At 42.5% G+C, this 22,354-nt stretch overlaps 1 protein-coding gene across 1 annotated transcript in view; it reads left to right on the forward strand.

The window, feature by feature from the left end:
- Nucleotides 1–620: 620 nt before the first annotated feature.
- The window catches only part of LOC149189332 (putative 4-hydroxy-tetrahydrodipicolinate reductase 1, chloroplastic), an 88,789-nt gene continuing 67,055 nt past the window's right edge, over nucleotides 621–22,354 (forward strand). Inside the window, exon 1 of the mRNA XM_089411796.1 lies at nucleotides 621–1,242. Within this exon, the coding sequence (XP_089267922.1) occupies nucleotides 997–1,242 (246 nt within the window). The 5' untranslated portion in view covers nucleotides 621–996. The remainder of the gene's footprint in view (nucleotides 1,243–22,354) is intronic.

Genomic DNA, 22,354 nt, shown 5'->3' on the forward strand with positions numbered 1-22,354 from the left:
ACTCTAGGGTGTCGAGGACCTCACCTTAGCTCTAACCTTTTTATCGCAAATGGTTTCAATTACCATTCAACTCAAGATATGAAACCCTCGTCAACTGGAGCACCTCATGCTCGTGCTAGTTGCGTCCGTACACCATAAATACATAATTACTAGATCAAGCATAACAGACAAAATGCCATAGACCCCATTCCATTAATCATAATACCTGCTACATGAAACTAATAATAATAATAATTTGAAATAAAATTAATCTTTAATTTTTTTTAATCTTCACACTATAAAATAAATCTTTTAAAATTTAACCCTCATTTAATTTTTATAATTACACTAAATATACTCCTCATAATTATAATTATAATTAAAATAAAAATTATAATTATAACCTTATTCGTAAAATCTCATCCATAAACAAAATATTATTTATCTAAAGTACAAAGTTTATGACAATCTAACCAGAATTTCGATAATCCACATCGTACCATATAGCAAAATCTCTCCATACTGTGGGAGATTTTAAAAGCTTCTAGATCTACCTAAACTTTTAAATATTTGGATACAATCTTTAAAATATTTTATTTTGAATATTTTCCTTGACCAAATTCCAACTAAGCACGAAGGATACATACAGGCCTCATACTGTACTCAGGAATGGTAATCGGGTGGACAAACGAACCAATCATCTAAGTGGCAGAGGTTAATGGCTCACTAACAGCGAAAATGCGATTAATGAGAAACCCTCACTGACGCCTACTAGAGTGAAACTTACGCTTTGTATTCTGAAACTGTACACAGTCCATAGCTGAATTTAGTATACCGCCTTATAGTTGTGCCGTTTCTCAGTTGCGATCCTCTTTACCAGCTTTAGGCTGCTGAAATTTTGTTGGAAACGACAGCTGGTGCCACCGCTAGGAATAGAACGCGAACAAATTTTAATCCATTTGGAACTGATTGCAGCCAAGTGCCAATACAAGCAGGTTGCTGTAGAAGCTGTGAAAAATGTCAGCGAGGGCCATTGGCACTCCTCTTCAATCTCGCTCCCCGCTTCTGCAAAATCAACGGCGAAGCAATGCAGAACTGCACTGTCAGTGGGTTGGAAATGTACGCCCCGTAACATCTCCAGTAGCCATTCCACGGAGGTTACATATGAAGAAGAGTCTCACCTGTAAATGCGTTGCAAATGCGGACACGCTTCAAAATGTGACTCTCAAATCCACACCCACACAAATCCCTATTCCCGTAATGGTAACACCTGTTGCTCGGACCCTTTTTTTCTCGCTTATATTAAGTATTTGTTGTAATCGGGTAGCTATCAGGGTTTATGTTTAAGTGTTTTCGAGTTCCCTAAGAAACCACGCCAAGACTGTTCTATTTGGTGCTTATCATAGACTATTCGTTTAGAGACTACTGTGCTTGAATATCACGCGGTCACGTTTTGGCATATTGTATTATGGTTGTTGTGAACTTATTTTAGTCACCAATTTTCGTATGGATAACTACTATTTGAGTTAGGTATATATATTATGTTCACCTCGATTTTCTATATCAGTCCAGAGCTGTCCCTATGTTGTCGTTTCAATGATATTTGATTTTAGCTGCTAGGATTTAGGGTTTAAGGTTCTTAAATAAATCACTAATTTGACAGAAACGTGTGAAATTGCCATCACCAACGACACTTGGATGCCCAACTGTTCCTTATTCTCCCAAAGACACAAATTAACCACGCAATTTATACTCCTCCAAAACAGAAGTGCAACACTCCTTTTCAGGATCATTTTCATATGATAATTGTTTACATTTGACAGAGCAGGAACACTAAGTTAGATCAGCTAGATCATGTTTAATGGAGACCGCAATCTGTTTCAAATTACAATCTTATATTTGGAAGAACAGACTGCTTTGAACTTGTCAATTGGCAAAATCCTCAATGGCTCATCTGCTTCCTGAAGTGACCTCATCAACATCAATAACATTTATATCTACTTTTGAAAGCGCCTTAAGGTTGGCACTACACTAAAAGTAAACTGTTGGAGAAATTAATGTCTATTCATCTCTCCATGCCGTTAAGTTTAGAAGGAATGGCTTTAGATAACCTATTCTCTGATACAACCAAAAAACCCAATTTGTCTTGCCTTCCTGGAGCTGCAGGAAGGATCGAACTTTATCATTCGGTGTTGAGTGGCAACTTTCTGTTCTGATGACGTTGCAAGCTCTTACATGGCTGAATCTTTCCTTGAAAGTTCTTTTCTTCTAGTATAATCCCTTCATTTTAGACGAAATGCAGGTTTTTACAGTATCTGGATTTGAGTGCAAATTATTTCTGTGGCACAATGTTTTCTGAGATTGGTAATATCGGAAGCATTTTGTATTTAAGCTTGCCTAACAATTATCTAGCTAGGAGATTTCTGCCCGACATTCCATCTATTAAAGTACTTAAAACATTCAATCTGAACATGAATGGTTTAGGTGTTCATTCAGCAAAATGATCTTATGTGGGCAGCTCTTCTCGAACTACAATATATAAACAGAAAAGTTGTGAAGAATAAACCATGTCATCCTCATATGATTTATTTACGTTGTGGTACAAATATGTACAACTATGTTATCAAACTGGAAAGCATGATCTGACGATATAACACTAGGCACTGCCAAAAAATCATTCCTCCCTTTCCTGACATCTTAACTTAACTCACCCAAATTTCATTTCATTTTATGGTGCATGACTAACATTTGGAGTAAATCTCCTTGCCTTTGTAACAAACCAGATTGGTTCAAGTAAGCAGCTGATTTGCAACTTGCTATTGGGTTACCTCTGTTTGGAGTTTTAGAACTTGTAAATTTCCTTGGCGATTTGCAATTAGAGTCATCCCCATTGCAATCTTTTCCTGAGAAGTAATGTTGCATTTCAGCTTCTAAATTGTCATGCATCAATTTGACCATAAAAGAGGAACTGAGGCTACAAGGATGGTGAACACTGTTAGTTTATGGATTTTTGGTAGCATCAGACAAGTGTTCTAGCCTTGATTTGTGTTAAAGAGGCTAAGGAACATGAGATCTCCAAAACCCAGAAAAGGTTTCGGAAGAACACCTAAAGACCACTCAATTAAATTAGTTGATCAATAATTAAAAAGTTCCTCAGTCTAACTTAGGAAAATTGATTAATTAATGCGTACTAATTGAGGAAATCGACTTATGTTCTAGATACTTCTAGAAAGTGACTTGATGAAGTCTAAGATGATCTTAGCCATCGATCATGATTAGATCTTGGCCATTAATGCTCCAACGAGAGATTATAAGGGCAAGTTGATGGGATGGAGATAGACACAGTTGTAAGAGTTAGCAAGGCAGATTGAGCTACCCAGTTCACAACTTCAATGAGGGTGTAGTTCGAACCAGAGGGAGAGCATCAAAGAGAGGGAGTAGTCGAAAAATTTGGGAGTAGGATTCCAGAGAGTTTTTTGGTGTTTCTCCAATTGCAGAGTGGTAGGAGATTGTTGTTTTTCCATGGCATTGGATAATCTAGGTTAGGGTCTTAGAATCTCTAACACAACCAACTCAAATGCCACAACAAACTACTTTGCATAGTGGAATAAATACAACAGTAAATCAACTGTTGCACAAATAGACAACTTTTTACAATTTTTCAACATCTCAACTTCGTTATTAACTTATTTTATCATTCTATAATATGATTGCCCAGGGCTCCTGTACTAGGGATCATGGCCCTCATACAATCATTGATACAAGAATACAAACTAGGGTTTGGTGTCAACAACTATGACCACCAATCTACCCTGAACAAGATACCAACTGACCTACTAGCTGATGTAGTGCACTTCACAGCTCCACTTGGTCCATGTACCTTGAACACATTTGCTGGTCCTTCTGCTCCCAATATGCCTTTATCAATGAATCTTGCTCATTTAGGTCACTGAATACGACTCCAATTTGTCTGCTCTCTAGCTGATCATTAGTACATCAATGAGTCAACACATAGGGACTTTTGAGAGTTGTTTACAACTCCTAAGCTACCCACTTGCTTCTCCTTAGTCCTTCAAGAACACAACACTTTGGGACTTCACACTCTTCCCACTTTTGCCTTCCTGTGCTGCTCTAATGAAGACAAACTTAGGGCATGGAGGCTGCCCTCTATCACTATCAAAAGTCCTTCTCCAACAATCAACTTAGGGCTTGGTCATAAGCCCACTTGGCTGCCCTTCTTCCTTCAAGAAACAAACCCTTAGGCTTCATTTCCTCTGCCTTTCTAACAATCCTTAAGGTCCTTCTTAAGTGACTGTACTTAGGGAATAGGGTTGATTTGGCACTTATTGTCATCCGTCCAACTGCTCCTTTAAATGCCAAGACAACTGTCCAAACGAGGACTCTCATCCACTAGCAGCAAAATCAACTATGGAAAATACATACCTCTGATTTTAAGGACTCTTTCTTCTGCCTCCAAGCTTGGCCCTGTGCAGCTACAAACCTTAAGTTTTTGACTTGGTTAGGGCACTGGACCAACCCTTAACCAAACCTCAAACTACCTCAAAAACCTTCGCTCCTCCTTTTACAAGACCTGTCCCACCTGCGTTGTCACTCTAGGTTCATTCTGCTACCCTTCCAGCTATTCTAAGCCACAATTTAGAACCCAAACAGGGCTAGGCCCCACCTGTAAAAGTACTAGATATTTTCGGCCCTGTCACTTGAGAAGATCAAACTCCACGCATGCACAAAATTGCTCTCAAACGACTCAACATCCTTTTGCTCCTACTTGGCCCTTCAACCTGTCATAAGAAAGAACAACCAATCCCTTTTCCCAACTTTGTCTAGGTCTCCTTGGATGCGGTTGCCTTAGACTTCAGATTTATCTCTAATGATTCGTTGCACTTAGGATGTGAAAAATGAGGATGCTCCTCCCTCGTTTTTATATGTTTTCAAGGGTGTGCAATGTCTATCCCTCAAGGGCACCTTCTAAATCTTGGCTGACTTGAATCTTATGTTACAAGCCCACACAAACATATAAAAAATTAATTTCTCCTAATCTACCAGGCCTCTCTTGGTGTACTAAGCAACCCCTTGCTCCTTTAAGGGTGCTCTATCATCTCCAAGTGCCAAGTCATCAACTACATACTTGGTTTCACACCCACAAGCTTGGGTGCAAAACCGCCACTTTGGGTACTTAGCCCACAAATGACTTTGTGGTGCCAATTCCTCCACAACCCTGTACCCTAGGGTTTAGAGTACCTCCCAAGCTACCAATCTCAACACTCCCTCTTAGCGAGGGAGGTACTTCCAAGACTAGGAAGTAACTCTTCATCATTGTCACTATTGGCGACACTAGCCCAACTCCTGGCGGTCACCATTCCAACATACCCTATAGTATGAACTATGCCCTTCTCAGAAGTGTCATTGCATGAGAAGCCTCCTGCTCTTCTCCTGAAATGCTTTCAGGCCATCCCATGGTTCCTTCTTGCTAGCTATAGAAGCACCCTTGCTCCCCACTGACCACGCGCTCTTCTTGGGCTGCACATTCTCCCTCTGAACCTGCAAACCTCTGCTAGAACTTGACTCCCTTTGAACCTCTAGAACCTGCACCTGCTTCTGCTTCTGCTTCTCATGATCTATAGGCTTGCCCGTCAGCCTGTATAGACCATGCTCCCTAACTCCAATGACCACTCCACCAGAGTTAGAGCCTTTGGGCCTGAGCTTTGCTTTCCCATCCTAGAAAATCACGTCAAACCCCTTCTGCTCGATCACTGAGACAAACAATACATTATATCTATAAGCTCTAGTACATATAGTACATCTTGAACTCACATCAACTGACCTGACTCCATTCTGAATGGCACGACACCCATCCTTTGATCTCCTTCTGACTCTTGTTGCCCACCACCATGTGCAACTTCGAGTCCCACTCAGCTAGAGTCTTGAACACATCACACGAACCTGTCATATGCTTCGATGCACCACTGTCCACGTACCATGCAATCTTGTTGATGGCACCCTCAGAGAAATGAGAAATCAGAGCAAAATCCTCACTCTCCAATCTCTTGGAGAGATCATCTATCTCAGTAGAAGTGGCGACACCTGCAACCTCCTTCCCCTTCTTCTTCTCATTATCTCCCTGCTTCTTCTTTGGACACTTCGTCGAATAATGACCATACTCGCCACAGTTGAAACACTTCAACTTACTCAAGTCCTTCTTTTGCTTGCCCTTCATCCTCGCTGCAAGAGCCACGTCATCATCAGAAGTCTTCTTCTTCAGATGAAGCTCCTCGTCTCACAATTCTTCCTAAATGAAGTCATCCCACAACCTATTCCAGTCTGGTAGCTTCTCTTTGGCAACGATCCCTTTGATGAACAACTTCCATTCTAGAGTAAACCCCTTAAAAGCAATCCTCACCATCTCAAAATCTGAAACAGTCTCTTCGATGGCGGCAAGCTCATCTCGAACTTGAGACAATCTTGTTAGATATGAAGTCACTCCTCCACCCTGCATCATCTTGGTGGATTTCAACTTATCCTGCAATACCAACAACCGATTCTCGTTCTTATTCTGAAACAAATCTTGAAGAGCTTTCCACATCTCATGGGCAATGTTCTTCTCGGACAAATGGGGTATTAGAGGCTCCTTGACACCATCAAGGATGATTAACTTGGACTTGTATTGATCTGAAAATGGGGCACTTAAGGCTTCTTGTCAAACTTACAAGAACTTCTCCCACTTCCAAAGCTTATTTATTCCCAAGTCTATATGATTAACCAGTGCAGAATTAAATATGTGTTTGAACAGAAGGTGTATGCTGGTGTTGTTTATTAAAACTGTTTATGTGTTGTAATTTAATGTGCTCACACTGATATATAAATACATATAACAGTAAATAAAGCAGCAGAGACAATGCAGCAATAAAACACACAGAGAACAGCAATATTAATTAGGAGTTCACCCAAAACTCTTGGGCTACGTCTCCGTGAACTTTAGTCAACTCAACTAGGCTCACTGGGATTATGGTATAAGTTCTTTTTACAAGCTCTTGGCTCATTACACAAAAACAGTGGGTTCAGACACCATTTTATCCCCTGGCTCTTGAAGCTCTCGGCTCTGGCTCTTGCTCTTGGCTTTGGCTCTGGCTTTTCGGCTTTGGCTTTGGCTTCTTTGGCTCTCTATCAGTTTATACCTCTCTGGCTTTTCACTTGAACTCCAAGTGACTCCAAAGACTGCTTTGCGCATTAGCTTTTTGCTCTCTCAGCCTCTTTTTGCTTCTGCGCTCTTGCTTATTCTCTGTTTTAGCAACAACTCCTGCTTATCCTTTATTCTCTATCAGTCTATGGCTTTTAAGCCAATCAACGCTATCTGTTCATTTCCTCTTCTCGGGCTTTCTGGCTCCTAGCCTCTGTCCGTTCGAATCCCCCTTCTGAGCGTTAGCAATCATGGCATAACGCCTTCAGGGGAGGTGGCCACCTGTTCTGCAACAGAAGAGTCCATCGGGCCTTTGAAATCCCCGAAATAGCCATTCTCTGTTTACACAGAGAAATACATTCAAACACGGGAAAAATCCGCAGAAACACTATTCATCGGACCTCAAATATCCATAGATCCACTTTATACTTCTATCGGGTCCGCCTTTAATCGCTTATCGCATGTTGCAATTGCCCTGTTCTGTGGTTTCCCTTTGTATTTTAAAAATACATTAAAACATTGCAAAATCTCGTAAAATGGCTTTAGATGGACTTGAAATATTATATATTTGCATTCCTAAACCCTTTCGGGTCCGGTTTCATCGCATCGGTGCTTCCCTTCGTATTTCGTTTAATAAACGAAATATGCGAAAATACATAGAAAACTGCCGTTTGACGGATCTCAAAATATATCAAATATTGTCTATAGCCCTGTCGGGTTCGGCTATCGCATCGCATATATATATAACGGCCCCGCTCCTTTGTAATGCTCCGACATGATATTGCGATGCGACTTGTCGCAATTGCATATCGCATAAGCTTGAGGTCTTTTCCATATGGTATGGCCTATGCCAACACCGATTGCGATTCGCCGATATCGCATCGGCCCAGTCCTATCGCATGTCTGCCTTTGATATCCTCTGCCTGTCACCGCTGATTGCGATATGCCGATCGGATCTGGACTGTTGATCGGCCAGATCCAACGGCTCCTGTGCGTTGCTCCTTTGACCGTCGATAAGCCTGTTTTCCACTATTTCTTCATATTTTTGGGTCCTGATAGTGTTTTCCGCCTTTTTTTGAGGTTCTCCTTTTGCGATAGTTTTGGTCTTTAGAAGACTTAGAGGGTTTTTAGGACCCATTTTTAGGGGATTTTGCCCCTTTTTCCAAAGGATAAAGGGCAGCTTCATTTTATGATAACTTCTGCATCCTAAGTCCATTTTTGCCCATTCAAGTTGCAGTAGATTCAGAACGAGACGATCTCTACAATGGGGCTAGTTCCAGGAACTTCCTTGGACTTTTATTTTCCTCAGTGAGGAACACTTAGACTTAGGAGTCTATCCAAAATCCATTTTGGATCATGTATCGATCTCTTCATACACTTCCAACTCCTTAGGGTCAGTTGGCTTCTTGATCTCTTTCTTGGCAAACTCCCAGATCCTGTTCACCATCAGAACCAACTTGATCCTTTTCTTCCATGGACTATAGTTGGACAACCCTTCCAACCTGTCCTCATATCGCAGATTGTTAAAATTGGAAACTAGGGCCAAACTCCATGTGGGTCTTCTTATTCATGGCAACTGATATTTTCCTTGGATTCCTCTCGTTGAGAGGTGTAGGATTGATCTAAAGATCATCCGATTTCGACATGTATTCATAGAGATATGAATTTATTTGTGTTATGTGACAATTTGTCAAGGTCGGCCAACAACCAAATTACCTCCTCTCAACCTCAACGTTTCACCATAAATAGGAGAGGTCTTCAAGTCATTTGGTCACTCATCTCTTGTCATCTCTCACCACTTGTCTTTGGGTTTTGGTGGTAGGAGAGATCTAAAGAGGATACGCTGCCCTAGAGGAGTTGCCCTAGACCTTAACGTTGTCATGGAGGAGAGGCTTTAACGCAGTGAAGGAGGCTTCCATAATGCAGCAAGGAGAGACCTAAACGCAGGTTTAGAAGAGACCCTAAGCTACCCTAAACGCAGGTCTAGAAGAGACCCTATGAAGCTGATCCATGAGGCCCTAAATCCGCTGTCATAATGTGCCCTAGCCGCGGGCTTATGAGGAGATCTATACACAGAAAAGAGGAGACCTATATGCAGTTCAAAGAAGCCCCTATACGCTGTCCAAAGAGGGAGATCTAGCCACAGTAAATGAGGTCTCTTCACATCTAAAAGAAAGACCCTAATACGCAGTCCCTTGTGCCCTAACTGCTGACCTTATTTCGCAACAAAAGAAGGTCCAAATGCAACTCTATATCCACAATTGAAGGAGACTCCTATACGTTGCATAAAGGAGGTCTAAACGCTGGCAAGGGAGACATAATCTATACGCTGTTAAAGTGCCCTAATCCATAATGCTGTAGGAGACTAGATCACAGTCATGGAGGACCTATTTCCTGCTTGAGGAAGCTCCTTCTTAACGCTGTCAAGGAAAGGCCTTTGGCACAGTTAATAATGATGCCCTGCCACTGTTAGTGCAACCCTCATTCCGCAACAAAGAAAGAGACTCCTTATCTGCAGCATAAGATGACACTTATTCATAGTATAAGGAGGTCTGAAAGGACAACATATAAATTCAGATTGCTGTAGGTGACAGCATGATGATGGAAGTCATTTAAGTCATGCCTTAAGGACTCTGTGTAAAGTTGGTAAGTCACTGTTACATAATGAAGGAATGCATCTGCCCTAGATCAGCGTATGTAAACAGCTGCATGTTTTTATGATGCTGCTTGGATGCTGGTTGATAAAGGTCTGGAGGCTTATCTTTTTGCTGGGCTAGGCTGCAGGACATAGCCAGCAACAAAGGCAGTTCTCAGGGTGCCTATGAAACCTGGGCAGGTTGCAGTGGGACAGCTTATGCAGCAAGAAGACTACAACGTTCTGGGAATTATATTGAGTCAAGGTTTGACTATGTTTAGCTCTGTGTCATGAGCTTCATGTTGATGATACTTGGGTGAAAGTTTCTGTCCAGTTTAACCAACTTTGACTTCTTTGGTCAAGGGTTTTACACTGCTGTCACAAATTCTCAGATTTATGTATTTGTATTATCTCTCTCTCTCTGCTGAACTATTGAAGATCATAAGAAGATTTGATCAAGGGTTTCCCCACATTGGGGTTTGTCCCTCGCTGGCACCACATCTTGTGTCCTCTTGTCTTGGCTTGTCTTCTGATGTTTATGTTTATGTTCTATCTGCACTTTACTATCATGCTGATGTGATTGCTAATCTGAATATTGTCATTGGGCTAAAATGAAAAATTGAAGTAAATTGCTCTAAGCATAGAACATACCTAAAATTAACATGGTATTAGAGCTGAGGTGAAGACAAAGCCCAATCAAGAGTGAAAGAGAAATCACCGAAGATAGTTGGACAAGATCAAAGGCTCAATAGGTTCCTCATCCCTCTTCTCTGCTGAAGACAAGTTCCGTGGAAAGTCTGACTATCACGGATGGAAGAAGTCTCTGGATTTGACATTGGAAGGGCAATGCTGAATTTCATGAAGGGTAAAATCCCTAAGCCTTTATCAAATGCACCAGCGTCTCCAGAGATGAAGTCAAAGCGAAGAAGATTATCAGAGTGGCGCAGCAAAAGCGTTTGGTGGCCTACCTAAAGGTCACTTCTGTGGAAAGCCCGGATCTAAGGGTGGAAGGAAAGGCAGATGCCTTGCCTGCAATAAGTTTGGCCATTATGCGAGGGAGTGTCCAAAATAGAAGGGACACATCACATTATGATGATCACAATCATTCCAGGGGCAACTTCAATGATCGAAGGAATGACAGGTACAATGGCAAAGAAAAGAAGAAAAAAAGGAATGCAGGTCATCAAGGAAATGGCCGACTCTTCAAGAAAGCAAGGAACTCTAGGTATGAAGAATCAAATGTTGTTTCTGATAAGCAAGAGGAGTATTATCTTATGTTGGCCCTCTTCACTACCTCTCCTCCGGACTCGTTGGGAAACTGGCTTATTGATAGTGGTGCTTCTAGGCACTTCATTGAATACAAGGAGGCTCTCTCTAATTTGATAGAGAAGGAGACAATCGTGAAGATTATTCTTGGAGACGATGCCACCGGAAAGGGTGTAGAGAATGTTACCCTTCAATTGAATGAGGGTAACACAATTCATTTACAAGAAGTTCTGATCTCAAGAAGAACCTGGTGTCTATTTCGGCAATGGAAGTCAAAGGTTTCAAGGTGGCATTCATCGATGGAAAGGTACATGCTTGAAAAAGGAATTTTAAAGATGCTTTTACTCTTGGGTTCAGGGTTGGCACTTTGTATCAAGTTGCAGGAAGTCCATTGGGGACCATGTCGTGTGACACATCTCTTCAATGGCACCGGAGGTCTGCCAATCTTCATTGTAAGGCCATGCCCGATGTGAATCAGATGGTGAAAGGGATGCCTGAATTCAAAGAAGAGCATGAAGGTACATGTCCGAGATGTACCGAAGGAAATCTTACAAGGGGACCATTCCCCTCATGCAATAGCAAGACCACAGATGTGGAACAACCCGAGGGGTTTGAGATTCATGATTGAGAATCTCATGTATGCAGGTTGAAGGAAGCTCTCTATAGTTTGAAGCAAGCACCTCGAGTTTGATATGAGAGGATTGATAGCTATCTGATGAAGTTGAGATTCACTAGGAGTGAAGCTGATCCAAACCATTGCTTTAAGGTTGTGGATGATAGACCTCTCATACTGGTACCTTATGAGGACGACCTCGTTCTGGCAGGTGCAGACCCTCTCATTTGCAAAAGTAAGAGGGAGTTGGATTTGGAATTTATAATGGTGAATTGCAAGCCCGTGACTACCTCGATGGAGCCTAACTTTAAGAAGTTATGCGGTAGTGATGCCGGACCTGATTTGGGAAATGCCTCTGAGTTTCATAAACTCATAATAGCATTGATGTTCTTGGTGAACTCCTGTCCGGATATATGTTTTACAGTTAGCATGTTGAGCTCATATATGGTTGAGCCTCATTGGATTGGTGCCAAGAATCATTTGAGATATCTTCAGGGCACAATCTCTCATAGATTGAGATACACTGTCGGAAATGTGAAGCTGCATGACTATTTTGATGCTGTTTGGGCAAGTAGTGTGGAGGATTGCAAGAGCACTTCTGGGTGCTGGTTCTCTTTGGGTTTTGCTTCGATATCTTGGATGAGTAGGAAGCATAGGTCGGTTGCTTTGAGCACCGCTGAGGCTGGATACATAGCTGTGAGTATGGCCTCCTGGGAAGCTGTGTGGTTGTGGAAGCTCTTCTGTGAGCTTTTTGGACACGTGCTAGATACCATCGTGATCTTCTGTGAAAACCAGAGGGGGATTCGATTGTTGAGGAATCCCGTGTTATATGATCGCTCCCAACATATAGACTGTGAAAATTCTATTACTACAGCAACTGATTTATGTTACGTAGTTATTTTTGAATAAGTTATTTACGAAATCCCTTTAGTAAATATTAAAATAAATTCTACTGCAGATATCACACCATTATACATAAACAAATACATGCACAAGAATCAAACACATCAACACAGTTATTTTTGGACAATTGTCCCTGGAAAAACCCAATGCGAGAAAACCAGTCTAGCAGAGGAGGATTTTATTAATAAACTTTTCTTGAGTACAACTAGGGTGCCAAACTGGCTCACCCAATAGAGATAAATCCTCTGGCACCTCCCCTAGGCTCAACGTCTATCCAGCTAGCCTCTGCGTAGCTCTCAGACCCTCTGCGTCAGCCTCTGCCTCACTGCGTCAGCACTTGACCTCTCTGCGTCACTCACGCAGGCCCTCCAGTGACTGCGTAGTCCCATTGCCTCTGCGTCTTCCTGAGTGGCTCTACTTCTGCCTCTCTGAACTTTGTGCTAGTCCTCCGGCACTGTCCTTGCCTCTTTGTTACATACTCGCTACCTCTTGTTGCAATTCAGTCTTCTAGTTCGAATTTCTCAGCAAGCCCCGCTCTAGAAATCGAATTGACTGGTCTCCCTAAGTATATCTCCAACTGACCCTCAAGTCTTCTCTTATACTTTTCCTGTTGATGAATCAACGACCGAGATTAAGTCTCTAATCAACGGCTAAGATTAAAATAGACTTGATCTTCGTCTCTTAGAAGCTTCTCATCCTTATCTTTATTAATACCCATTAATATTTTTATTTTCCTAAGTTTAGACTTAGGAACTCAAAAAAATATTAATTATTTTAATAACTCTTCATTCAGATGGGGTTTTCCAAAACGATTTCTGGGTCTTGGAGATCTCCTGTGCTTTAGCCTCTCCACCATTTTTCATGGCTAGAGCACATCCGATGCTACCCCAAATCAACACTCCCTCTTAGCGAGGAATGTGCTCTAGTAATGCTCCACAACTGAACATTACTCTAATCATCCGACACCGGTACCTATGCTGATGCTTGGCTTGCTGCCCAACATCCTCTGCACTGCTACTTCCTGTATTGCTGTCCATGGCTTCTACCACTGCCACTGCTACATCTGTACTGCAACTCCCTCTACATCTGTGCTGTTGTTGGTCCTTCCTCCCGACACTGCATCTGCACTGCAACTCTCTCTGCATCCGTGCTGCTGTTGGTCCTTCCTCCCAACACTGCATTTGCATTGCAACATCATACCCATTTCTGCTACTGAAATGGATTCTTTATCATCCCCATCTTCTCCCTGAAATAAGCAAACTTTGTTCTTCCAAGGGCCTTGGTAAGGATGTCTGCCACTTGTTCTCCTGTAGGAGTGTAGCTCAACTGTACAGCTCCTCATTGGACACAATCTCTGACAAAGTGACACCGAATATCAATGTGCTTTGACCGATCATGAAATATTGGATTCTCAGAGAGCTTGATGCAACTCTGATTATCACACATGATCCTGGTCGCTTCCATTCTTCTTCTGAATAGGTTCACAAGCAATTTTCTAAGCCATATGGCTTTGCACGAAGCTGTGCTAGCGGCCATATATTCTGCTTCCGCTGAGCTCAGAGCTATGAATTTCTGTTTCCTACTGCACTAGGAGGTCATCCCCGATCCAATGTTGAAACAATACCCAGAGGTACTTTTCCGATCCACTGAACTTCTAGCCCAATCTGCATCAGTAAATCCACTCAACCTGATATCCTTACATCTGGTATACAAGAGTCGATAATCGATTGTTCCCTGTATATATCTGAGAACATGTTTGGCTGCTGCCCAGTGCCCCCTCTTCGGTTCCACCATGAATTGACTGAGGGTGTTGACAGCGTAACAAATGTCTGGTTTGGTATTGACCAGATACATCAGGGACCCTATGAGTTGCCTGTATAAGGTGGGATCAACATCTTTGTCTTCTGATGCATCGATTTTCTTCAAGTTGGTAATTGTTGGAGTAGCCATCGGCCTACAGTCCTGCATTGTGAATCTCTTCAGGATCTCTGTAGCATATCTCCCTTGTCCAAGGAAGATTTTACCCTTCTGCTGCCAAACTTCCAACCCCAGAAAATAATGCATCTGTCCCAAATCCTTCATGTCAAACTCTGTGGCTAGATTCTTCTTGCAATCCTTGATGAGCCATGATGATCCTGTCAGGAAGAGATCATCCACATATAATACTAGTACTAGAGGCTCATTCTCTACAACCAGATAGTAGAGATTGGGATCTGTATCACTCTTGACGAACCCCATCTTCTGCAAGTAGCCATCAATTCGACCATACCATGCTCTAGGTGCCTGTTTGAGCCCATACAAGGCTTTCTTCAATCTGCATACATGAGACTTCTTCTCATGTGTCTCAAAGTCTTCTGGCTATTCAATGTATACTTCCTCTTCTATCACCCAGTTCAAGAATGCCGTTTTGACATCCATTTGATGAATCTCCCATCCCATCTGTGCTGCAAGAGATATCACGGTTTTGATAGATGTATACCTGGCTACTGGGGCAAAGGTCTCTTCATAGTATATTCCTTCCTTCTGAGCATACCCCTTAGCCACAAACTTGGCTTTGTATTTTTCCACACTGCCGTCTGCATCCTATTTAATCTTGTAGATCCATCTCAAATCTACCATTGATCTGTCATGAGGCCTAGGCACTACTTCCCAGACATCGTTCACCATTATAGAGTTGTACTCCACCATCACATCCATCCAAACTTGATGTTGAGCAGCTTCTTGAAAACTGGAAGGCTCCCCATCTTGAGCTACTAGGGCCTGATATCTATTTGGCTGTCTTCACTCCCTTTTATTGTTTCTCGGTGCTCCAATGAAATCTTCTGCATCCCGCAGAATCTGTCGGAGTTCCCGGCTCGTTCTTCCTCTGGTAGCAGTTGCATCTGTTAGCTCCTCCTATTCCTGTTCTGAAGAAGAATTCTTGGATTTCGCTGGTTGAAGTGGTTTGACCAACAACTCATCTTTTGACTGTTCTTCGGGAGGCATTTCTTGAGATTTTCTGAAGGCCCTATCTTCCATGAACTTCACATCTCGTCGAACTACTACCTTCCTGCTCCTTGGAATATAGATTCTATATCCCTTAGCGTTCTCACTATATCCCACTAGATATCCTTTCTCTGCAGTTTGATCTAACTTATTCCTCTTCTCCTCGGGTATATGACAATATGCTAAACTCTCAATATCCTGAAATGGTTGATTTCAGGTGTCTTGCTGGTGAAGACTTTCTTTGGAGTAATCTTGCCCAATGCCCTATGAGGAGTTCTATTCTGGACATACACTGCCATGTTGCATGCTTCTGCCCATAGGAATTTTGGCATATCATGATCATACATCATGGCCCTAGCTGCGTCCACGATAGTCTTGTTCTTCCTTTCTGCTACTCCATTCTGCTTCGGATTGTAAGGAGCTATCCACTCCCTTCTGATGCCCTCCTAGGTGCAAAAATTGGTGAAGTCCTTATCGACATATTCTCCACCATTGTTTGAGCGCAAAACTTTTATTTTCTTTCTTGTCAAATTCTCCACCAGAGCCTTGAACTCTTTGAATCGATAGAAAACCTCGTCCTTGGTTTTAGAAAATAAATCCAAGTTTTCCTGGAGTGGTCATCAATGAAGGTGACGAAGTATTCGACACCACTAAGAGCTTTAGTGGACATTGGTCCGCAAATATCTGAGTGTATCAATCCTAGTACACTCTTGGCCCTGTTTTTACTTCTAGGAAATGCTGCTTTGGCATACTTGCCAGAGCACATCCTTTGCATACATCATCTCGTTCTGTACTAAGATCTGGAACTCCTGTTACAGTTTTCCTGAGAATTATCAGAGCCCCATGGTGCAAATGTCCCATTCTTTTGTGTCGTAGTTCATTCAAATCCTTGTCTCAATTACTGCCTATCAGTGCCATTGCTGATTCTAGCTGTAATATGTATAACTTGTTACTTCTGATTCCGATCTGCACTTTCTTTTCCCAGCTTGGGTGTTTGACGTATACTTTCTCCTTAATGAAAAGAACGTCATAGCCCTTGCTTTGAAGTTGTGAGACAGAAAGTAAGTTCATCCCCAGTCTTGGCACATGCAACACATTGGTAGCTCGGAACCCTCCAGTGACTGCGCAGTCCAGCTGCCTCTACGTCTTCCTGAGTGGCTCTGCGTCTGCCTCTCTAAACTCTGCGCTGGTCCTCTGGTACTATCCCTGCCTCTCTGTTACGTATTCGCTACCTCTTGCTGCAATCCAGTCTTCTAGTTCGAATTTCTCAGCAAGCCCCGCTCCAGAAATCAAACTGACTGGTCTCCCTTAGTATATCTCCAACTGACCCTCAAGCCTTCTCTTATACCTTTCTTGTTGATGAATCAACGACCGAGATTAAGTCCCTAATCGACTTGATCTTCGTCTCTTAGAAGCTTCTCATCCTTATCTTTATTAATGCCCATTAATACTTTTATTTGCCTAAGTTTAGACTTAGGAACTCAAAAAAAGATTAATTATTTTAATAACTTTTCATCCGGATGGAATTTTCCAAAATGATTTCTGGGTCTTGGAGATCTCATGTGCTTTAGCCTCTCCACCAATTTTCATGGCCAGAGCACATCCGATGCTACCCCAAATCAACATAGACATCCAGTGCCACTTTATTTGGGATATGGTACATCGGGGAGCAAGAAGGCTCCATCACTCTGGGACTGATGTGTAGGTCGCTGTTATTCAGATGAAGCCCTTGGGAAAGGCCAAAATCTTGATTTTCCGAGAATGACTAGGAGTCGTGGAGAGACTCTCTCCTGAAGGTCCTGTATGATATGGACATTGAGCTCTGGGAGCTTCGGGGGACTTGGGGGTACTTCTTGGAGCGATGAGCAACCATAAGGTGAGTGGCTCAGCCTTCCCCTAGTGCTTTGCATTGTAGGCAGGATGAGTGGTTCATCCTTCTCCTGCTGAGACACAATCATAGGGTGAGTGGTTCAACCTTCCCCTAGTGATTTGTTGTGTACAGGGTGAGTGGTTCAACCTTCCCCTGGGATACCCTAGTGACATGTAGGCAGGATGAGCGGTTCATCCTTCTCCTGCTGAGACATCCTACCCATGCAGTCTGGGACTCATGGGAAGTACCTCTCATCTGGCCAATGAGTAGGGAAATGAGGATAGGGACCATAGTACTACCGATGGATGCATCGTGTATTACCATACTTGCTATGCTAGGATGACAGATATTGACCTAGGATCAATTGGAACTGACTTCGGGTTAGTAAGAGTGGTATGGTACACTCCCTTTATTTGGAACTGATTTCGGATCAGTAAGAGTGGTATGAGACACTTTCTTTTATCTGGGATTGACTTCGGGTTAGTAGAGAATGGTATGATACATTCTTGATCACTTCTTCTTCTTCATAATTCAACGGAGCAGAGCAGTGCAGGGCATTGCGTTGATGACAAAGATAGTACAGTCTGACAGATGGATTAGCAGATGGAGTTCTCCCTAGTTGAGAGGGAGTGTTAAAATTGGCAACTAGGGCCAAACTCCATGCGGGTCTTCTTATTCTTGGTAGCTGATATTTTCCTTGGATTCCTCTCGTCGAGAGGTGTAGGATTGATCTAAAGATCATCCGATTTCGACATGTATTCATAGAGATATGAATTTATTTGTGTTATGTGACAATTCGTCAAGGTCGGCCAGCAACCAAATTACGCCCTCTCAACCTCAACGTTTCACCAGAAATAGGAGAGGTCTTCAAGTCATTTGGTCACTCATCTCTTGTGATCTCTCTCCACTTGTCTTTGGGTTTTGATGGTAGGAGAGATCTAAAGAGGATACGCCACCCTAGAGGAGTTGTCCTAGACCTTAATGCTGTCATGGAGGAGAGGCTTTAACGCAGTGAAGGAGGCTTCCATAACGCAGCGAGGAGAGACCTAAATGCAGGTCTAGAAGAGACCCTATGACGCTGATCTATGAGGCCCTAAATCCGCTGTCATAATGTGCCCTAGCCACAGGCTTATGAGGAGATCTATATGCAGAAAATAGGAGACCTATATGCAACTCAAAGAAGCCCCTATACGCTGTCCAAAGAGGGAGATCTAGCCACAGTAAATGAGGTCTCTTCATAGCTGAAAGAAAGACCCTAATACGTAGTCCCTTGTGCCCTAACTGCTGGCCTTATTCCGCAGCAAAAGAAGGTCCAGATGCAGCTTTATATCCACAATTGAAGGAGGCTCCTATACGCTGCATAAAGGAGGTGTAAACGCTGGCAAGGGAGACCTAATCTATACGCTGCATAAAGGAGGTGTAAACGCTGGCAAGGGAGACCTAATCTATATGCTGTTAAAGTGCCCTAATCCGCAATTCTGTAGGAGACAAATGACAGTCATGGAGGACCTATTGGCTGCCTGAAGAAGCTCCTTCTTAACGCTGTTAAGGAAAGGCCTTTGACAGAGTTAAGAATGATTCCCTGCCACTGTTAGTGCAGCCCTCTTTCCGCAGCAAAGAAACCCTATACGCAGCAAAGAAAGAGATTCCTTATCTGCAGCATAATATGGCACTTATTCACAGTATAAGGAGGTCTGAAAGGACAACATATAAATTCAGATTGCTGTAGGTGACAGCATGATGATGGAAGTCATCTAAGTCATGCCTTAAGGACTGTGCGTAAAGTTGGTAAGTCACTGTTACATAATGAAGGAATGCATCTGCCCTAGATCAGCGTATGTAAACAGCTGGATGTTTTTAAGATGCTGCTTGGATGCTGGTTGATAAAGGTCTGGAGGCTTATCTTGTTGCTGGGCTAGGCTGCAGGCCATAGCCAGCAACAAAGGCAGTTCTTAGGGTGCCTATGAAACCTGGGCAGTGTTGCAGTGGGACAGCTTATGCAGCAAGAAGACTACAGCGTTCTGGGAATTATATTGAGTCAAGGTTTGACTATGTTTAGCTCTGTGTCATGAGCTTCATGTTGATGATATTTGGGTGAAAGTTTCTGTCCAGTTTAACCAACTTTGACTTCTCTGGTCAAGGGTTTTATATTGCTGTCACAAAATCTCAGATTTATGTATTTGTACTATCTCTCTCTCTCTGCTGAACTATTGAAGATCATAAGAAGATTTGATCAAGGGTTTCCCCACATTGGGGTTTGTCCCTCGCTGGCGCCACATCTTGTGTCCTCTTGCCTTAGCTTGTCTTCTGATGTTTATGTTCTATCTGCATTTTACTATCATACTGATGTGATTGCTAATCTGAATATTGTTATTGGGCTCAAATGAAAAATTGAAGTAAATTGCTCTAAGCATAGAACATACCTAAAATTAAAATAGACCAACAGACAACTTCAACATCGTTATTAGTCCTTCAACAACAATGGAACCAATTCCCTCTTGAGCTGTACTTGCTGTGCACACTCTGATTCACTTGCCCTTCAAAGCGTGCTCTGATACCATGTTGTTTTTCCATGACATTGGAGAATCTAGGTTAGGGTCATAGAATCTTTGACACAACCAACTCAAATGCCATGACAAACTACTTTGCGCAGTGGAATAAATACAACAATAAATCAACTATTGCACAAATAGACAACTTTTTACAATTTTTCAACAACCCAACTTCGTTGTAGTATCAATCTATAATTACAACTGTCTAGGGCTCATGTACCAGTGATCATGGCTCTCATACAATCATTGATACAAGAATACAAACTAGGGTTTGGTGTCAACCCTGAACAAGATACCAACTGACCTACTAGCTGATGTAGTGCACCTCACAGCTCCATTTGGTTCACGTACCTTGAACACATCTGATGGTCCTTCTGCTCCCTATCTACAACAACACCAATCTGCCTCTATCAATGAATCATGCTTCATTAGGTCACTAAACATAGCTCCATTCTATCTTCCCTCTAGCTGATCATCAGACCATCAATGAGCCAACACATAGGGACTTCTGTGAGTTGTTCACAACTCCCAAGCTGCCCACTTGCTGCTCCTTAGTCCTTCAAGAACACAACACTTTAGGACTTCACACTCTTCCCACTTCTGCCTTCCTGTGCTGCTCCAATGAAGACAAACTTAGGGCATGGAGGCTGCCCTCTATTACTGTCAAAAGTCCTTCTCCAACAGTCAACTTAGGGCCTGTTCATAAGCCCACTTGGCTGCTCTTCTTCCTTCAAGAAACAAACCCTTAGGCTTCATTTCCTCTGCGTTTCTAACAATCCTTAAAGTCCTTCTTAAGTGACTGTACTTAGGGATTTGGCACTTATTGTCAACCCTCCAACTACTCCTTTAATCCAAGACAACTGTCCAAACTAGGATTCTCATCCACTAGCAACAAAATCAATTATGGAGAATACATACCTCTGATTTAAGGACTCTTTCTTCAACCTCCAAGCTTGGCCCTGTGCAGCTACAGACTTGAATTTTTCAGCTTGGTTAGGGAACCAAACCAACCCACAACCACACCTCAAACTACCTCAAAAACCTTTGCTCCTTCTACAAAACCTGTCCCACCGATGCTCACTCTAGGTTCATTTGACCACCCTTCCAACTATTCTAAGCCACAGTTCAAATCCCAAACAGGGTTCGTCCCTACGTGTAACAGTACTAGATATTTTCGGCCCTGTCTCTTAGAAGATCAACCTCCACGCATGCACAAAAGTGCCTTCAAGCAACTCGGCAACCTTCTGCTCCTACTCGGACCTTCAAAGTTCAACCTGTCATAAGAAAGAACAACCTATCCCCTTTCCCAACTTCGGTTAGGTCTCCTTGGATGTGGCTGCCTCAGACTTCAGACGAATCTCCAATGACTTGTTGCACTTAGGATGTGAGAAATGAGGATGCTCCTCTCTCCTTTTTATATGTTTTCAAAGGTGTGCAATGTCTAGCCCTTAAGGGCACCATATAAGTCTAGGCCGACTTGAATAAACCCTCACCTTGGGTACGTAGCCCACAAATGACTTTGTGGTGCCAATTCCTCCACAACCCTGTACCCTCGGGTTTGGAGTACCTCCCAAGCTACCAATCTCAGCATAGATAGGAGGTTGAATTATTTGTAGAGAAGGCAGTGGAAGCCAGTGTGTATAGCCAAAAACCCTTGAGCGAGTTGTCAGAAGAGAGTGGATTCAGTTGTCGGAAATCGGATTAGCTTCGAGGAGGTAGAGCGAGTCACTTCCAAAGGCAGAGGAGGCATGACGGCTCACTTGGAGCCAATTTCCAGGTAGTGCGACTTATCCAGAGGCAACAATGCGAGTAGCCAATGTGGGGAGGCCGAGTTGTTTAGCAGAGGATATTTGGGATCTCTAGATCATTTTGCCAATATATTTTCTGGAGGGTTGCCAGTGGGGGATCCAGATTGTTGTACTGTCAGATTTCAGATTTGCTGCATAATAATAAAATAAACCCTCATCTGTTGCATTGGTTTTCCCTTTCAGTTTATTTTTTTGGTCAGGGACTTTTTGGTCCAAAATAATTGTGTCAAATTTTATGTGTGTGCATCTATTTCTCAGTTCCTTATTTTACTTCCGCAGCGTAATTTATTTGTGAAGAATGCGTCAGTGAGTTATTTGCTATTTCCCGTAAACAAATAAACTACTAATCAATTAGGAGAATAATTTCCAGTTGGTGCATTCGAGGAAATTTCACAAACACCAATTTCTGTCATGTTGCTGCTTTTCCTATAGTGCTTCTGTATTGCATCACAGACACAATCCATCACAGACAATATATGAATATACACAACCAGAAGGTGTTCTCTAAGATATGTATGTGCAAATTGTTGTTTGTAGGCCAAAAGATA

Source organism: Pinus tabuliformis, chromosome 3_1 (assembly GCF_031772625.1).
Source record: "Pinus tabuliformis cultivar Carrire ecotype Pingquan chromosome 3_1, CPIR1, whole genome shotgun sequence".
Taxonomy (NCBI): domain Eukaryota; kingdom Viridiplantae; phylum Streptophyta; class Pinopsida; order Pinales; family Pinaceae; genus Pinus; species Pinus tabuliformis.